We start from the raw sequence: 17042 nt of genomic DNA, 5'->3' as shown, positions 1-17042 counted from the left end.
CAACAAAATAATGGACATAGTGACCGTGACACGGTTTGTGCATGTGTTCCCATTTTTAAACACCAAGCTCAATTTTACTGTCACCATCTTGGATATGAACGGCAGTATTCATTCTTATTAATTTATATGTTTTATTTGGGAGGGACAGCGCATGTTTAATGAACACAACACAAACAAAGCTGTGTAAAAATACACCGGATTTAGCAAGAATGCTAGTTTGCATCCATAGACCCCCATTCCCCCAAATATTATCCCTTCTGCTACCAGAAGGGTAGCCAGACCTAACCTAATAACATGCTATGCTTTATCATCACTTTACTCTACTCATCTTTTACTCTAAATTCACGTCACCACATGGAGTCAGCGGCCTAATTGAACTGGACGATGTTACCACTTCTTGGCCGCTGTCCAAATTGCCTGTGTAGCCCTCTGCCCTATACCGAACGACTCTAACTTGGACCATGATATGAACATGTGTAATTGTGTATCGAGGAAGGCTTATTTATGCAACCAGTGGTGTCTCCCCCCCCCGATGGCCATTAGTGGAGAATGCAGGTGTGTAGCTCACTTGTTCGGACTAGTGATGGGAATTATTATTTTCAGTATACTCAGAGTGGTGTAAAGAGTGAGTGGTCGAACCACTCAGTTTGCAGGAGCCTCTCAATAGTTCCCGGAGGTTACGTTGCACTATGCAGCAGAATAGACCATTTGTGATGCATTTAAAAAAAAAAAAAAAAAAGGTAAAACATTCAGATTTGTAGATTCATCATAACATGAGCGTTTCGACCATAGACTGTAAAGAATATGGACAAAGCGTTCTCCGGGTCTAACATGAACGTAAAAGGAAGCCCGTCAGGCGCAACACGAGGCTAGGCCTGAATGGCATCCATCACAAGCACTGCATGTATTAGATTGAAATTAAATGTATGCACTCGTGTTTCAATAATGCAACATGCAACATGTTTACAGTATTTTTAAAGTCGTTAACTTTTAACAGAGAGGAACGCCCCCCCCCCGCACCATCTGATGAACTTCCCAGTGGTCTGATACTATATAGTGCAATTATTAGATTAGATTAGTAGTGTGGTTGCCTCGTTATGCTATTATCAAACATAGACGATATCAATCATATCAGTCTACATTTCCCAATAGGTTATGCATGTAACTAAGGAGCCTGGCCGCCCGCCCCCCCCCCCCATGCCCCCTGCAAACTACCGTGGTACAACAAGCAGCACGCACTCACCACGGGGAGAAGTGAGTAGCGAATGCAGAAGCCGGGTTCCGACGGGAAATACTCGTCCGAGATGAAGCGGATCCTGATCTGACTGCCTTTGGACGTGTGGCCCGCTGGAGCGGACTGGGATCCACACCAACGACCCAGGATGGTGTTCTCGGTCGGGTCCTCGATCTCCACAAAGTCATACCTGGTAGAGAGAGAGAGAGAGAGAGAAACGCACAGAGAGTGAGGAGAGACAGAGCCTATTATAGGAGAACATTGATGTCACATCACAGCACATATTATTCCTTTTGTGTTGAAATGACACCCAGTTAATATAAATTAAATGTCTGTATAGATGTCTGACTCAATGCACTCGCATCACATGCAAGGAGGAAGACCACTGTGAAGGGGTGAATTAAAAGAAAATCTTAATAATGTGCATGTACTGTATGCGGGCGTATCTGTCTGTCTGTCACTATAGAGAGTTCAAGATAACATGTTTACGTCCAGGTTTTTACACGTTAGTCATTCATCCAACGAGTGAGTTGTAGAGCCGTGACACAAACATCCTGTTCATTAAAGTAGATGACATTTCCCAAGGTGTGTTTTTTGTGTCGCACATAACCATATGTGGCATGACATCATGCGATGGTGAAAAAGTTCCCAAAGCTTGGCCCATAATGATGAGGTCAGTTTTGTCCCAGTTAACCCATTCTGACCTGAGATCAGATTCATACGAGGTTTCCACTGGACACACACTGGTCTGATTAACCCATTCTGACCCGAGATCAGATTCTAGAAATGTCAGTCGTTCTTCGATTTTTCAAAAATAGCAGACCTACAAGCTCGTAGCGCGCCACTCGGTGGCGCGCTATGAGCTTGTAGATCTGCCATTTTTCAATAGCTAAAGCATAACATGATGCTAACACCAAAACGGGTTCCCGTTCAGAATGGGTTAAACCCTGACAAGCCTTCTCTCCTCACCGCAGAGCTATTAGCTTACTTCATTGGGTTACTAGCCGCTGGAGAACAGATGTTCAGACACCAGCCTTTTCATCCGTTTCATTCAGTCTCTGGCTTCACCTCCCAATTGAGCCTCTCATTCACCTCAATACTCTTATTCTGCTGCTCTGCCGCCAATATGTGGAATGCACTGACAGTCTGACGGGCTGACGCCATCCCTTCTTTCAAAAGATAGACCTGGAAAGCCGGATTTTCAGGCATGAAGACGACGGCCATCTTTCAGGAGACCACAATAAGGGGAGGTATACTCACTTTCCCATAGAAAGGAGATGGCATTCACGGTCGTCATTTTCTTTCTTGTCTGGCTACTTTGTATAGTGTTTTATATTCTTTTGATAAATATGTATTTTAGTGCTATTATTATGCCATGTTGATGAATTGAAAACATTCGACCACAATAGAAACTAGAACTGCACTCTGTCGAGTGCCTACTTGAGCGTTGCATACAAGTAGGCCATACATGGCCTACTAGTGCGCAAGTACTGTCGACCGCTACAAACCTTCAAATCTCAGCCTCTCTGTAAAACATTGAGATTAAATACTAAAGTCGGGTTATAACTGGCTGTCAATGGTGACGTAATTACGATACGTTTTAATATTGGTTGGGTAAGAGGTAAAGTATATACAGTACATGTATGTAAGTTGTAAGTTGAAAGTACTATACTGTGGTTTGCTGGCATTTTTATGCGTGTTTGGTGACGTAATTAAGTTAATATGTTTCAATGTCGGGTTATAACTGGCTGTCGACGGTGATGTAATTATAGGACTGTGACGTGATTGTTTCAGTGTCGGGTGAATTAAAAGTAATGTCTGTATGTATACATGTATGTAATCTGAAACCTATCTTCATTACGTCACCATCAAAAGCCAGTTATAACCCGGCATTGATACATATCTTAATTAGGTCGCCATCAACATCTAGTATATATACCTCTGAGCATTCGCACCAGCACGACCACAATGCTTGCGTGCTCTGCTTGCGCAAGTAACGAGTCCCCACTTCATTACCATTTTGTTATCCTTTTGGCCTACATGTCCGACTTTAGCGCGTGCCGTTTACATTTCTGCCTAATAAAGCATTCAATCAATCAAAAACCTCTAAGTCATCCTCTCATGTATCCATTCCTCATCCAGTCTCTTATTCACCCTCTCGTTCAAGCTCTTATTCAACCAATCCATCATTCGGCCTCCCATTCATTCGCTTCAAATAAGTGGCTTTGTTTACATTTCACTAAATTGGTTCAGACTGGTTTCAAGATAAAAGCAAGCAGTACAAGTGCAGCACAGACTGCAGCTGCTGTGATGTTAAATAAACTGGGTGGGGTTGGGACTTCCTGACATGGATGCCTTTGATTTGGAAAAGGTTACGCAGGGAGTCACTACGAAGAACAAAACAAACTTTTAGGAGAGGGCAAATGTCCACACGGTTTTGTGTATAGGCTATGGCTACAGAGATAAAAAGACGTTTCCTTTCAAATAAACATTCCCAAAATGAAGAGTGCCCTTATCCAAACCATTTAACCATTTTTCACAAAGTTAAACACCCCCCCCCACCCAAAGGTTATTTTTCAAATTAATTAGAAACGAATGGTTCGAAGTTCGAGTCCTAAAAACAGGGCTAGGGTACAGCCTTAGTGCGCGTTGTGTTTACAATCAGTTGATGAAACGGGAGCGAACAAAACCATAGCAGCACATTCAGCCCCACACAGGTTCGGTTTAGACAATTCATATTTCCCCCTGTCTTTTATAATGGCGTGCAATACAGGAGAGAACATTGAACGATGACTACAGTGAGTGTCCTGTCCTACAACATTACATTACATGGGACATTGAGTGAGTGTCCTGTCCTACATTACATGGGAATTTGAACGATGACTACAGTGAGTGTCCTGTCCTACAGCAGTACACGATCGGACATTCAAATCAAGTTGCCGTGCAGCGCGCGGGGATAGGCTAATGAGGATATCATTGGCAGCTGTGCATACTTGATCAAATAAGCAATAGGTTTAACAAGCTAGATGATTTCAGGCGGAGAGAGATGGGAGAGCAGGAGAGAAGGAGAGAGAGAGAGATAATAGGAGAGGGAGAGAAGGTACCGGAATGCATCTTTCCCCCTTTTTGGGGTGAAAACCTTGACCCGCCGCGCTGAAAACCTTGACCCGCCACCTGCCTGCGGGTTAACCCACGGGACCTGCAGGCAACGGGCTGGCCCGCGCGCATCACTAACGGATAGGCTTTCCCGGTCTTAATGTGTTAAAGAGTAAAGACGACGACACATTAGTCTTTCATAGTGATCATTGGGTATTACGGTTCATGTTTCTCCATAAAACTTTACAACCCATACATATACATACGACGCATATAAACGCAACCTGCCTTGTTAACTCAAACATATTATTATACTAAACTAAAATATTGGCTTAAAAAACAAAACAAAAAAAACAGCTGATGGGAGTATGCTAGAGTCAGCCTCTAGTATAACAGCAAGGCTGAACAGATGCTATATTTCTAATCGTTGTCGGCGTAATTCAATTTAGCGATGCTATATCTTTCATTTGAGCATGGCTATAGGTATAGCGTTGTTGTCATTTTGAGCTTGGCTGGAGAGCCAGTCATAACACTGGAACTATATATTACATGGATTACATATTAGTCGAGACTTTGGCGTGTGTGCCGTTATATGCTTCAGAAGGAGACAGCAGCATGTGTGTCTCTGTGATCAGCTTCCACACACACATCCTGACAGATGTTCCATTAATAATGTAGGAGGGACACATTGTCACACACACAGACATGTGTCTCAGATCCTCAGTGTTGTACCGCATGTTTACAAATGTCCTGGAATATACACAGCTACCTGGAGAATGGAGGGGGGGGGGGGGGGAGCGAAAGAGAGAGAGAAAGAAGATGGGGGACAGAGTGAGACAGCTAGAGAGAAATAAATAGGGCGAGGTATATACAGTAGAGATAAGAGACAGAGAAAAAACGGATTGGAAAGACAGCCAGCCAGACAACTGTTTTTGATCAAATCAGCATACTATTTGCAATTTACCATGCCGAACGTTTTCATGTCCACATTGTATTGCATTCTAGACAGTAGACAGATCTGCACTGATCTCTGTACGATGTGCCAAAACTCTCTTCCGTTGCTGCCATGCCAACCAGCAGCAGACAGACAGACACACACTCTCTGCCCATCCCACGCATGCACGCATAAAGCCGAGATGTAAGAGTGTCTGTGGTTGACATTCAATCTGTGTGTGTGTGTGTGTGTGTGTGTGTGTGTGAGCCCCTGTTTACAGTACACCCCAGCAGCAATGAACAGCTGTCTCCCACCGAATACTGTTATGTGTTTATTACTTTGTATAGAACCATGCATCATATACAGAACGGTTTTAGCTGCGACCATGTATCCACTACAAGTCTCGTCGGGTCGGGTCGGTCAGTCAGACCCGAAAATGTACAAACGGAGAGCTCATCACGGACCGCATGCTCCATTTTCCCATGATGCAGAGTCCGGCTGCGGGTTTGTCCGTCACTCACTCAGGGACAGTAGGTCAGAGAGCGGTTCTCGACTGACCACAGCATGTACAAAAACAACAACACAACGGTCGTCGGGTTTGCCGACTGCTGAATATATGCCGTTGAATTAGTTTTGATAACATAAACGATAGTTCTGTAGAGGCAGTATAACACTGTGAGCCAGAGTGACATCAGTGGGTATATGCACTGTGTGAATTGTGTGCTCTAAACGTGACCGGACTGAAATATAAAGTACAATGAAACAAGAGGCCATGAAGAAGCAGATAAGAATGTGTGAATGGAGAGAAATAAAGAGAGAGAGAGAGCGAGAGAGAGACTGAAATTGTGAAGTGATCGAGACTGAGACAGGAGAAGAATGAAACTGAAGTGGGAGAGATAAAGTCTCGGAGATTACTTTTACAATTCAGGCATTCAGTAGACACTTTTATTCACTCGACTTCATAGACAGAATGAAGATTGCGTGCGTGTGTGTGTGTGCGCACATGTGTGTGTGTGTGTGTGTTAGAGAGAGCGAGAGAGAGAGAGAGAGAGAGAGAGAGAGAGGAGGGGAGGGGGGGGTAAGAAAAGAGAGGAAGAGACACACACAAATAGTGGAGACGTCGATACCGTAGTTTAGACATGTGTGCGCACGTTGCCCTGCCAGCTGTGTGTTTTGGGACCCGTTCAAAATGCTGAGCCTCGGACCAAGGGGAAAAAAAACAAAACAGTAAAGAAATGTGGTTTCTGGAGTGGTGGACGTGGCAAGGACTCCCGTGACCCTGGAAACAGGAAGTTGTAAGTGTTACTCTATTAAAGCTCTCTCCGTATGATCCCGTCAGAACATCTGTGGCGACTGTGGTTTAGTCCCAACCCACGTGTTGAGAAACGACTGCAGAACACCCGGCCACGTGCGACTAGAGATGAAGCATCGTGCAGATCCGTAATAGACGTATACTGTATACCTCGTCCACATGAAAGGTTATGCAAAAAATATTCATGCCGAATATGCACATAATTATGTGCATAATAAAAAAAAACATAATAATAAATGTGCTGGAACTCAACTCAGAGACAACTAGACCTAGTAACACAGGTAGCTGTAGCGGCACACAGTCTGGTCCACCTGTCACCTACTACAACAGCTTAAACAGTGTAAACCTGTCAAGCGTGATTGTTGATGTAGGAGCAGCGCTGAGGTCATGGCGTCCATCGACACCCTGTCAGCTCTCTGGGGACACACAGCTGCTTTCCATCAGCCAATAGGGGGCTCTGCAGGAATGGCCAACCGCACAGCGTGCGGACTCAGCGCCTCTCACCTCCACCTCAACTCCTCTCGCCTCGTCTCTGGTCAGTGTTGATGCATTGACAGCAGAGCTGTAGGGTTTCATTCAGGGAGGATGAATCGATCATTGGAACCTCATGGATTCCAGTGCGTACGCGCACGTGCGTGCATGCGTGCGCGTGTGGACGGTTAGCTAGGAATCCCGTGTGACTTTGGAGAAATCCCATGGCCTCGTCTTAAAAAAAAAACACAAAATCGACTACATCAAGTAAATGCTGTCCTGCTTCGCCTAGTCGCCAAACAAAAATCACAGGGCTGGCGAGGGTTTCAATAGTGCTACGGTCGGCCAGGCAATCTCACTAAATGTCCTCGCTCCCACTCTACGTCTTTGAAAACGGACCACAGCAGGGCATACGTCTTTGAGATGACACAGAACACGCGGGCAGCATGACAACAACAGGGGAAACCCCCTGAGATTAGAAGCCAGTATCTCTCTAGATCTACACTACAGTACCTGCCTAATATATGGATCTCTTGTCCATTTGTCTGCCTGTCTTTCTTTCTTTCCTTCTGTCTACCTCTTTCTCTGTCTGTTTGACTGTCAGTCCACCCATCCACCCATCTGTCTAAGAATCATCCTAGATCTTTCTCCATCTGTATGACTGTCAGTCCACCCATCTACCCATCTGTCTAAGAATCATCCTAGATCTTTCTCCATCTGTATGACTGTCAGTCCACCCATCCACCCATCTGTCTAAGAATCAACCTATCTTTCTCTGTCTGTATGACTGTCAGTCCACCCATCCACCCATCTGTCTAAGAATCATCCTAGATCTTTCTCCATCTGTATGACTGTCAGTCCACCCATCTACCCATCTGTCTAAGAATCATCCTAGATCTTTCTCCATCTGTATGACTGTCAGTCCACCCATCCACCCATCTGTCTAAGAATCAACCTATCTTTCTCTGTCTGTATGACTGTCAGTCCACCCATCCACCCATCTGTCTAAGAATCATCCTGTACTGTACTGTACTGTACGTTACATACTTGCAGATTCCATCCTCGGGGTCCTCCAGTCCAAATCGCTCGTCGAAGGTCAGTTGTATCCTCATGTTGCTGTTGGCTACCAGCCTCCAGACCAGTGCAGTGTTCCTGGGGTAGGTGTGTGGGTAATCTGGACTCTGCACCATTCCCTCTCCAGTCACCGTTAGGATCTTCTCCTGGTGGGAGTCCTGAACGCCTGGCAGAGAAACAACAGTTAGGATCCACCCAGGGAGACTCTATAGCTGTTAATATCCTACTGTATATCCGAACAGCGAAAAGGATCAATCCATCATCTAAAAACGTAAGGTCACTCTGTCTAACAATTTATTCCATTAATGAGTTTGTCACAAAAGAAAAACATATGACACACACACACACACACACACACACACACACACACACACACACACACACACACACACACACACACACACACTGTTGGAAGTTTGTTAGTGGTTCAAACAGATGACTAACCATATCCGCGGCACGCTCTGCACGAAGAAATATGCATCGAAATGCTTGATTGCGGTTTTATTTTTTGCCATGCGTTTTCAGTGAGGAAACACCAGCAGCATGATTCATGTTGACTTCATTCAGCTTGCGACAGAAAGGAAAACACTGGCAGGTTCAAGTTGGCTCCGAGAGCAGAGCCTGGACACGATCAGAAGAACCCGGTTCAGAGCCAACACTGGAACTCTGGACGCTTCCAAGGACAATATTTCGGACCTGAGAAGTGGTCTGTCCAGTGGCGTAAAAGTACTGTAACTAAGTACCACACTATTGATTTCAATAAGCAAAAGAGAATGATCAGATGGGGTTGTTGCCCGTGCCAGCGTATTTGTAATATATGTCCCAAAAAGTAGCGGATGTTTACGTCAGTTCGAACCGGAAGTGAAAGTCGGCCAGGTCACGGTAGTGGAATTGAGCCTGTCTATCAGACATCATAACTGAGTCAATCTAAGCTCTAATCAAGCGCCGAATATCGCATTTTTGGCAGATGAGCCATAATGCATATAAAGCCGTCTTTATATGGGGATTTTTTGCCGTTTTTTTACGTGATCGCAGCTTGGCGCTAGCAATAAATGCTACAACATGCTAAATTTGATGCAAATCAACGGGCCGATTAAACAAAACTGGCCTTCACGCCTATGGCATGGTGGACAGAGTAAAGGTAAGCTCACTTAAAAGTCAGCACCTGACTGAAGTTGTTCATACCTATCAATGTTGGATAGCTATAGGCCACGATCCAGCTCCTTACTAATCCTTCCTTTACACCAGCCTTCATATCAAGATCCAACTTGATGAAAGCTCATTCTCTTCACCTGGCATAGACTCCAGTGCCGCCTATCAGAAATATAAAAAAAAAGGTATAAAACAGACATGACACGCTTTTTCTGATTACATCAGATTGCAAGCATTACTTTGATGTCTTCATTTAGAGCTGGGCCAAACGCCAGGCCGAGGCCAGTCTGACTGACAGAAGAGCCGACGTAAAGAAAAACAAAACCCAGGCAAGACTTCTCAATGAACAGACTCTTTCACAACACCCAGGAGCTCTGGCACCCAAAACAAACTGTGCCTTCCTCAAATAATACACACCTTGTTTGGGGCTAAAGCAAACTTTTTTGCAAAGCCATTCTTCCTTTGCACTCCTCGCAGGTATAGCGAATGGATGTTTTGTGCGGTATTGACAAAGGCGCGAGGGGTTTCCGTGGCCAGAGTGCGCCTCGGGATCCGGTATATTTGACAAGGCAAAACCCCTCCGTGATCCCATTCATAGTCATCCAACCAGGCTTCTCTCTCTCTCTCTCTCTGACTGCAGCCAAGCGCTCTTTTGATGTCTTTGCAGAATTGATTGAAAGAAAGGAATAAATGGGTTTTATTGCCCTTTAATCAGAGCTGCAAGTAGCTACAGAGCACCGTTTGATTGACTGCAGGGTCCTCTCACTTCTGTTTTCTTGCTCAGGAGGCAACAAGCCGATAGCTTTTGTATTATTAAGAGTCTGGCCTTCCATCACAACATGTTTTTAATTACATCCCTATTACAGGGGGCTCCAACATATAGGACCCATAAAGTACATAATGATTAATGTAAAAAATATACGCGATGGTTGAATATATGACCCCAGATGTACTGTACACTACAGTGAGTGGAACAGTAAGTATAACATATGGTTTTAATGTAAGCGTTCCAACAGGAAAGAAAATCCCCCCAACATACCGGGGCAATTCTACATAGACACATGGTTTTTGGGGACCCACTCCTGAGCATATACTGCCTTGGGAAAAAATCAGTTAAACGTTGAATGGAATGCTTTGTTATTAAGGTTGTAATTAAAGGGGGAGAAATGTGAAAGGAAAATCTGAGGTTTGCTGCTGTGGCGAAAAAGAGAAGAGAGAGAGAAAAAAAAAAAAACTCCAGAGATGAATGAAAAGAAAGTTAGACTCAGATGAAAAGGTATAGTCCACACACACGGACCTGCATGAAATCATACTTAATCCTAAAAGTCTGGGAATATCTTGTATAATCCTATGAAGCACTCATCGAGTGTAATTGCAAGAGGTGGGTGAACAATGTCACCACATTCCTCTGCAGGAATGAGCCGAGTGATTCTGTGGTTTCTTTTGTCTTCCAAGCGGCGACCGTTTACAAAAAGAATAGTACCTAGGCTCTCCCTGAATGCCACACACACACACACACACACACACACACACACACACACACACACACACACACACACACACACACACACTTGAATTGCTACTGGTTTTTTGTTTCGTTTTTTGGTCTCTCCTAAACTTTCTCTGTTAATATAAAACCTCATGTTCAGCCGCTGTACTAACACACACTCCAACAGTCCAGTACTGCACACACACACACACACACACACACACACACACACACACACACACACACACACACACACACACACACACACACACACACACACACACACACACACAATTGAACTGCTACTGGTTTTTTGTTTCGTTTTTTTGGTCTCTCCTAAACTTTTTCTCTGTTAATATAAAACCTCATGTTCAGCCGCTGTACTAACACACACTCCAACAGTCGGATCCAATTCCAGGCCTTGAAAGTTCCAAGTTGAAAATGACCTCACTCTCAGGGTTAACCAGTGTTGTTCTGTGATCAGACAGCGCTCCCTCCATGCTGAATCACCTCAAACATGACTTCTCCTTGACCTACTTATTTTTTTTTTTCCCTGTGAGGAAAGTAGAGCCGGCTATTAGGAGAGGAAGTGAGTCTGAATAAATAGGAGGCCGAGCTGTACAGAGCTACCATTGTGCTTTGTTCACACGTTGGTGGGTGAACCATTCATGCTGTTAAACATTAACTTCCCCACAACTGAGAACAGAGAACAGTGTGCACGCAGGGGTCTATGGAGAGAGAGAGAGAGATGCACACTGGTACAGTAGGAGCACACACACAAAGACTTCTGCTAGAATAATGTCTGCACACTCCTCCTGGGACTAATAAGAATATTACATTAAACCACTTAAGCCCCATTTTATACTTATTGCTAGTTAGAGAATATAAAATTATATTTTTTTAGGGAGGGACAGACAGTAGGCCGGCAGGAAATGGGGAGAGAGAGATGCAGGGATGACATGCAGCAAGGGCCGTCGGGACCGGGAGTCGAACCCGCGGCACACTGCCAGACCGGGCCACCAAAGGCAAGGCGCCTGGACCGCTGAGCCACGGCCCAGGTCAGAAAATAGCGGATCTAAACACTCACAACACGTCACAAGCGTGTACTTAAAATAATCAATTATCAATTGATAACCAGCTGCTGCCTTATATCTCCAGAATTGTGCTATGAAATGTAAATATCTGTATTTGTGTGGAAACAACAGGATCTGTCCAGGTGACTAACCGTGAGAGTGTAGGCCTTAATTAGCCTATACTGCAAATGGAACCAAAGGACCCTTTTATAACAAACTCTGAGACTGTAGAAATGGACTGTTATGGGTCAATTTGGTTGTATTTGTACACTCTCAGGTAGGCCATTCTCCAAACCATATATCGCACCTCGCGCACAGCTGTCGGTTGTACTGTATGTTGACATTGGCTTGGCAGGTATTAAAGAACATCTCTCGTGTATGTGTCGAAATCGCGGGGGTCTGCGTGGGGGTCCACGGGTACAGCGGAGGTCGGCGCGGGGGTCCGCGGTAGAGTGACTCGCCGTTTGTGTGAAACAACTGGGGGAGGACTATAGGAGGGGGACTCACGCACCGTGCCAGCGAGGGCTAGTCAGATCAAGATACCGTCGTGAGCTTGTAGATTGGCTATTTTCAGCACGCGGAAAGATGCAGCCATGCAGGCACTGCAATACCACTATCCCATTGGCTGAGAGGTCGGCTAGAGGCAAAAAAGTGTGGTTGCCTAAAGACGAGGCAGCCAATGAGAAGAGAAGTTGTCACTACTACCAACCATAAGTTGTCACTATACCAAGCCTATAGAATGTAGCCCAGTCTGCTTCGCAGCTGGTAAAAAAATGTGTTTAACTATTTTGAAATATTTTGAACATTTTCACCTGTAGTGATGCCAGGGCTTAAGTGGTTAAGAATATCAGTGTTGCTCTGTTCTTAACAAAGAAAGCGAAGATAATTGCAAGGGTTGCACAGGGCGCGCACAAACACACGCACACGACACGCACACACACACACACACACACACACACACACCTGAGTAAAAGCAGAAAATTACATGCTGCATGTTTCTCATCCAAGAGCAGAGAGTCTTGTCCAGCATTGTGTCAGGAGGAGAACTACAATAACCTCATTCATATTAAATCATGACCTTGTCCCATTACAACCAAGCCTGCAGGGGTCTGCTGGTTTATCTGGTGTTCATATTCTGTGATAGAGCGGACATAACTTTGGCTTCAGGATCATTTAAATACACAGCAATTCTCCGAGCAAAGCTCCGTCTAGCTGCTTCAAACATGAGCTCACACATCAAATGCTAGAAGGGGAGAGTCGGCCTGTATTTCTCCATGTCAACCCTGACTCCAAGGTAAGTCACTCTTAAGTTACCATGCCATGCCATGCCTCGGAGTTCCTTGTACCATGAGGCGTACATGTGGCGTATGTGTCAGCGTATGTGTCGGTTTTCTTTAGGGGGGGGGGGCAATTATTATTTTTCACACATTAGATCCCAATGCCACACCGTTGGCCTCAAATACGTCGTACATCATCTGTATAACCAGTCATGACAGATATTTCCTCTCCTGTAAACGACAGGCCATGTTGCCGTGACAGTGACACTAAAAACTAAATTGTTTTTAACGCTGGCCCCCATTGTTGCCTCACGATCAAAGCCGGACGGAGGCTTCGGAAGCCCCCGAGGGGGCGGAGCTACACCAGGCCCCTGTCAGTTGATGAAACCGAGACCCAACAATGAGTCCTTTTTTTTTTCTTCCTTTCCCCTAGACCGTACGATGGGATGCAATCACATCTGTGCCTTGTTAGGCCTGTGTGCAGCTCCAGTACAGGTGCAGTAAATTCCCGGCCCTGCTTAGGATATTTACTGCCGTTGGTGCTTTTTACAGTCGATGTGGGTAGAAGAGAAAAAAGTGAGGTCTGAATACTCACCGCGGGAATCTTTCATGCCATTAAAAAAAAAAAAAGTTAGCTTCATGAGACCACTGGGGGCAGTTACTGTAGTGGTTTAGTCTGCCAGACATGTTATCCAGCACTAAACAAGATGTGATGAGTCTGACACAGCACATTACGGCTTCAAATAATGTCTGCTGTCTAATATAATCTACTGTCTCAATGGGTGTTGTGTCCAATGTATTGGTCTGCCACCAAGACAAATTGGCAGTTCATTTATTGTGCAAGTGTGTGCCTATCGGTTGTAACCTGAGCAAAGACACAGCTGCGTAGCCAGGTTTTCCATAGACAGAGGCAGTGTTCTCTCTTAAAACCTTGGAAATGTTTGACAATAAAAGACCAGAGGGCAAATATTAGCGATATTAAATCGCAGCCAATTTTAATATCAAAGGCAGTTTGACTGGCAGATTGAATCATCCCCCATTGGCTCTGACTTCTGTCAAAAAAGGATTCAAATCAGGATTTACCTCCATAATGGTTTTATTTAGCCAGGCCAGCTAACGTGGGCTTTGCTCAGACTGCCGTCAAACCGATTCACCCGATTCGACTGTTATCAATAGACAAGACCGCAGTGATCACTTAGGATCAGTACGACTGTTTTCGACGAGTATAGAGCACCGAAGTCCTGGCGTAACTCGCTCATCCCGACGATTCCCCTGGTTCGCGGAAGTAATTTCTCTATGGAGAATAACATGGGGTGATCTTAATATCGTCTACTATAAGCGTTGTGGTCCAAAAAGAAACAAGCTGTCTCTGCGTTATTGTCAGGGAGGTGTCTCTGTATCGTTTGCAACAGTCAGTCACTCATATATGATACAGTCTGCTTCTAGCGAAAATCTAACTAATTCAGCAGCAGTAACATTAGCGTTTTCTCTCAGTCAGTTGATTCTTCATTATCCATATGAGTGAAGCGGCCGGGGTGACATGTTTATTTTTCAAACACAGTTGTTATATGAGGCGATCTAAAATCGCCTCAATGGGGATTTCAATGCAACCAAACATCCAAATACATGAACCTGGGGACTGACGCCCTCTACTGAAAGCGACGTCAGACTTCGGTGCTCCATTGGCATGCTCTGCTCTAATAAGGTTGGCGAACACGCGTTAATATTAGGACCGCGCTGCGACATGCTTGCGTTTATGTTTAGGGGAGGGTATGAGGAGGCTTGTCATTTTCAGTAGGCTGAGTATAGACCCGACTAGACCGATGAGATCGGTTAACGTGCACATGGGTGCAGTACGTAGTTCAGACTATAGTCATTGGTCCGACAAGCGACATCCCACCTCAAACCCTGAACCATAACCGCAAGCACGGGAGCAGCGCATGTCGGACGCATGATGCTCCGTCGGAATTACATGAGGTCCCCGCCTATTATAATAGCGCCACCATGAGCTGGACCAATCACCTCACAGTTACACACACAGACACAGAGAGACGTGACACAGACACTGACAAGGGCAACCCCCGGGCATTTAACTTCATGTGAACACTGAGAGAAACAACGGGATGAAGAGCCAAATTTGGAGTGTGAGGAGGAGAAAAGATGCTCGGTAGTAAAAGTCGCTCAGTCAAATTCGTTCTCGAGTTTAAATACCGGAGTACAGTATCCAACAAGTATACTCAAGTAAATTAAGTCGATAAAATAAAAATAAAACAATTTACTTAAATACAGCACTAAACTATACTTGTGACATGATAGATAAGATATCATTCTTGTCCAAATGTGTAGTCGGGGACAGTCATTCATATTGGCCTCCAAGTCGTAGAGGGTTCTCGAAATACCCATAACCTGCAGGGACGGTTGTCTGAGATTAGAAATTCACACAAAACATTCGAGAGATTTAGTTCTTTGGCCTGCTGGCAGCTTGCACAAGACATTTGGCACCGATCAGTGGTTTGCAAGATTAGCCATGGACAGACCGACACAAAACGTGGGGAACACAGATACTGTACAGTACACAGACATATAAATACGCATAGAAGGGGGACATGAGGACAAACGCACTTCCAGACGGCTCACCCACCCCTTAGGCGTCATGCCGCACAGAGACAGAGAGAAGAGAATCTTCAGCGATAGCTGCTGATGTCCTGACGACATCAGTGACCGGCACAGTGCTCAGTCATAAGAACACCTGAGTTCCAGTACCCTCTCAGCAACAGGTGGCTGATCACAACCCCTTAAATAACCTTTAACTAATGGGGCCAGAGGTCAGAGGGAGCCGTAACCTCAGAACAGGCACTAAAAGGGGGCCCGCCGTCTCTCCAGACTCCCAACTAAACCAACACGGTGACAGGAGGGGCCGTCTAGCGAGCTTATCCTCCGAACGCTCCGCCAAACATCTGCAGCTCGGATCGGATGACCCAACTTGACACCACAACACCGCAGCGAGGAGCTGTAATGAGTGCATGTATATGTGTGCATGTGCATACGCTTTGTGGGCTTACGTGGGTGCGTGCACATGCCTGTGTGAAAGAGTGAAAGTGAGAAGAGAAACCGTGAGACTTACTTCAGTTTATGTTTCTCAGTCAGAGAACAGAGAATTGGGTCATGACATGTACCGGGTCACAAATAAACAACAACATCATCAGAGCAGTACTGCGTTATTTGATACACTGGGTTCTGGTTCTGTGAATTAAAAGCAAAATCCTGCTCATTTTACAATGAATACACACCGACTGGAAAACCTCTGCACTGAATTAGGTGCAAACACAAAGCCCAGAAATGTCCTGAATAACTTGTACCAGACACAAACTGGACAGTGTTTTCTAAAAAAGCATCCCAGACGTCTGTTAGCACCCGTCAGCCCAATAAAGGCAGTGCATGTGCTGCAGTGGACAAAAAACCTCCCCCAAAAAAACATATGTGACTAAATTAAATTGAACTCTTTCGACACTTGGGCTTTTTGACGTTCTTTCCAACGACCAAGTCTTGTCATGCAGCAGTAGAGGCCGTCCTCGGGTTACAACGCTTCCTTCGTCCCTCAGCGCTTTAGCCTCAGCCTCTAATTAGTGCCTATGCTGGTGTTTGGCACTGGAAAAGGAAGATTGTGTGTCCGTTTTGTTCGGTTGGCCCACGGCCGATCCTTTCACTATGGAAGTCTATTTGTGTTCGGGTAGAACGTGTTGACCCTCTGGGACGTCATGTCTCCTCCTGGAGCCTGGACTGAAAGCAAAAGTCTGAAGGCGGGAAGAAAGGCTATTTCTATATTTGTGTTGTACAGAGTTGAACCCACATTTGAGCTACCAGTCACTACGTTTGTCCCAAAAAGCACACAGACCCTGTGTGGAACCAGTACAGATCACAAAGCAATTC

The 17042-nt window shown here is 45.1% G+C and overlaps 1 protein-coding gene across 1 annotated transcript in view; it reads right to left on the bottom strand.

Moving 5' to 3' along the window:
• Positions 1-17042, bottom strand: part of pdgfc (platelet derived growth factor c) — a 61972-nt gene that overhangs the window by 15135 nt on the left and 29795 nt on the right. The window contains exons 2-3 of the mRNA XM_080774764.1: positions 8095-8287; positions 1244-1424 (exon numbers count right to left, since the gene is read on the bottom strand). Of these exons, the coding sequence (XP_080630890.1) occupies positions 1244-1424; positions 8095-8287 (374 nt within the window). The remainder of the gene's footprint in view (positions 1-1243; positions 1425-8094; positions 8288-17042) is intronic.

This window comes from Protomyctophum bolini (genome assembly GCF_963924005.1).
Source record: "Protomyctophum bolini genome assembly, chromosome: 10".
Taxonomy (NCBI): Eukaryota; Metazoa; Chordata; class Actinopteri; order Myctophiformes; family Myctophidae; genus Protomyctophum; species Protomyctophum bolini.
This window is presented reverse-complemented; position numbering and strand designations above follow the sequence as displayed.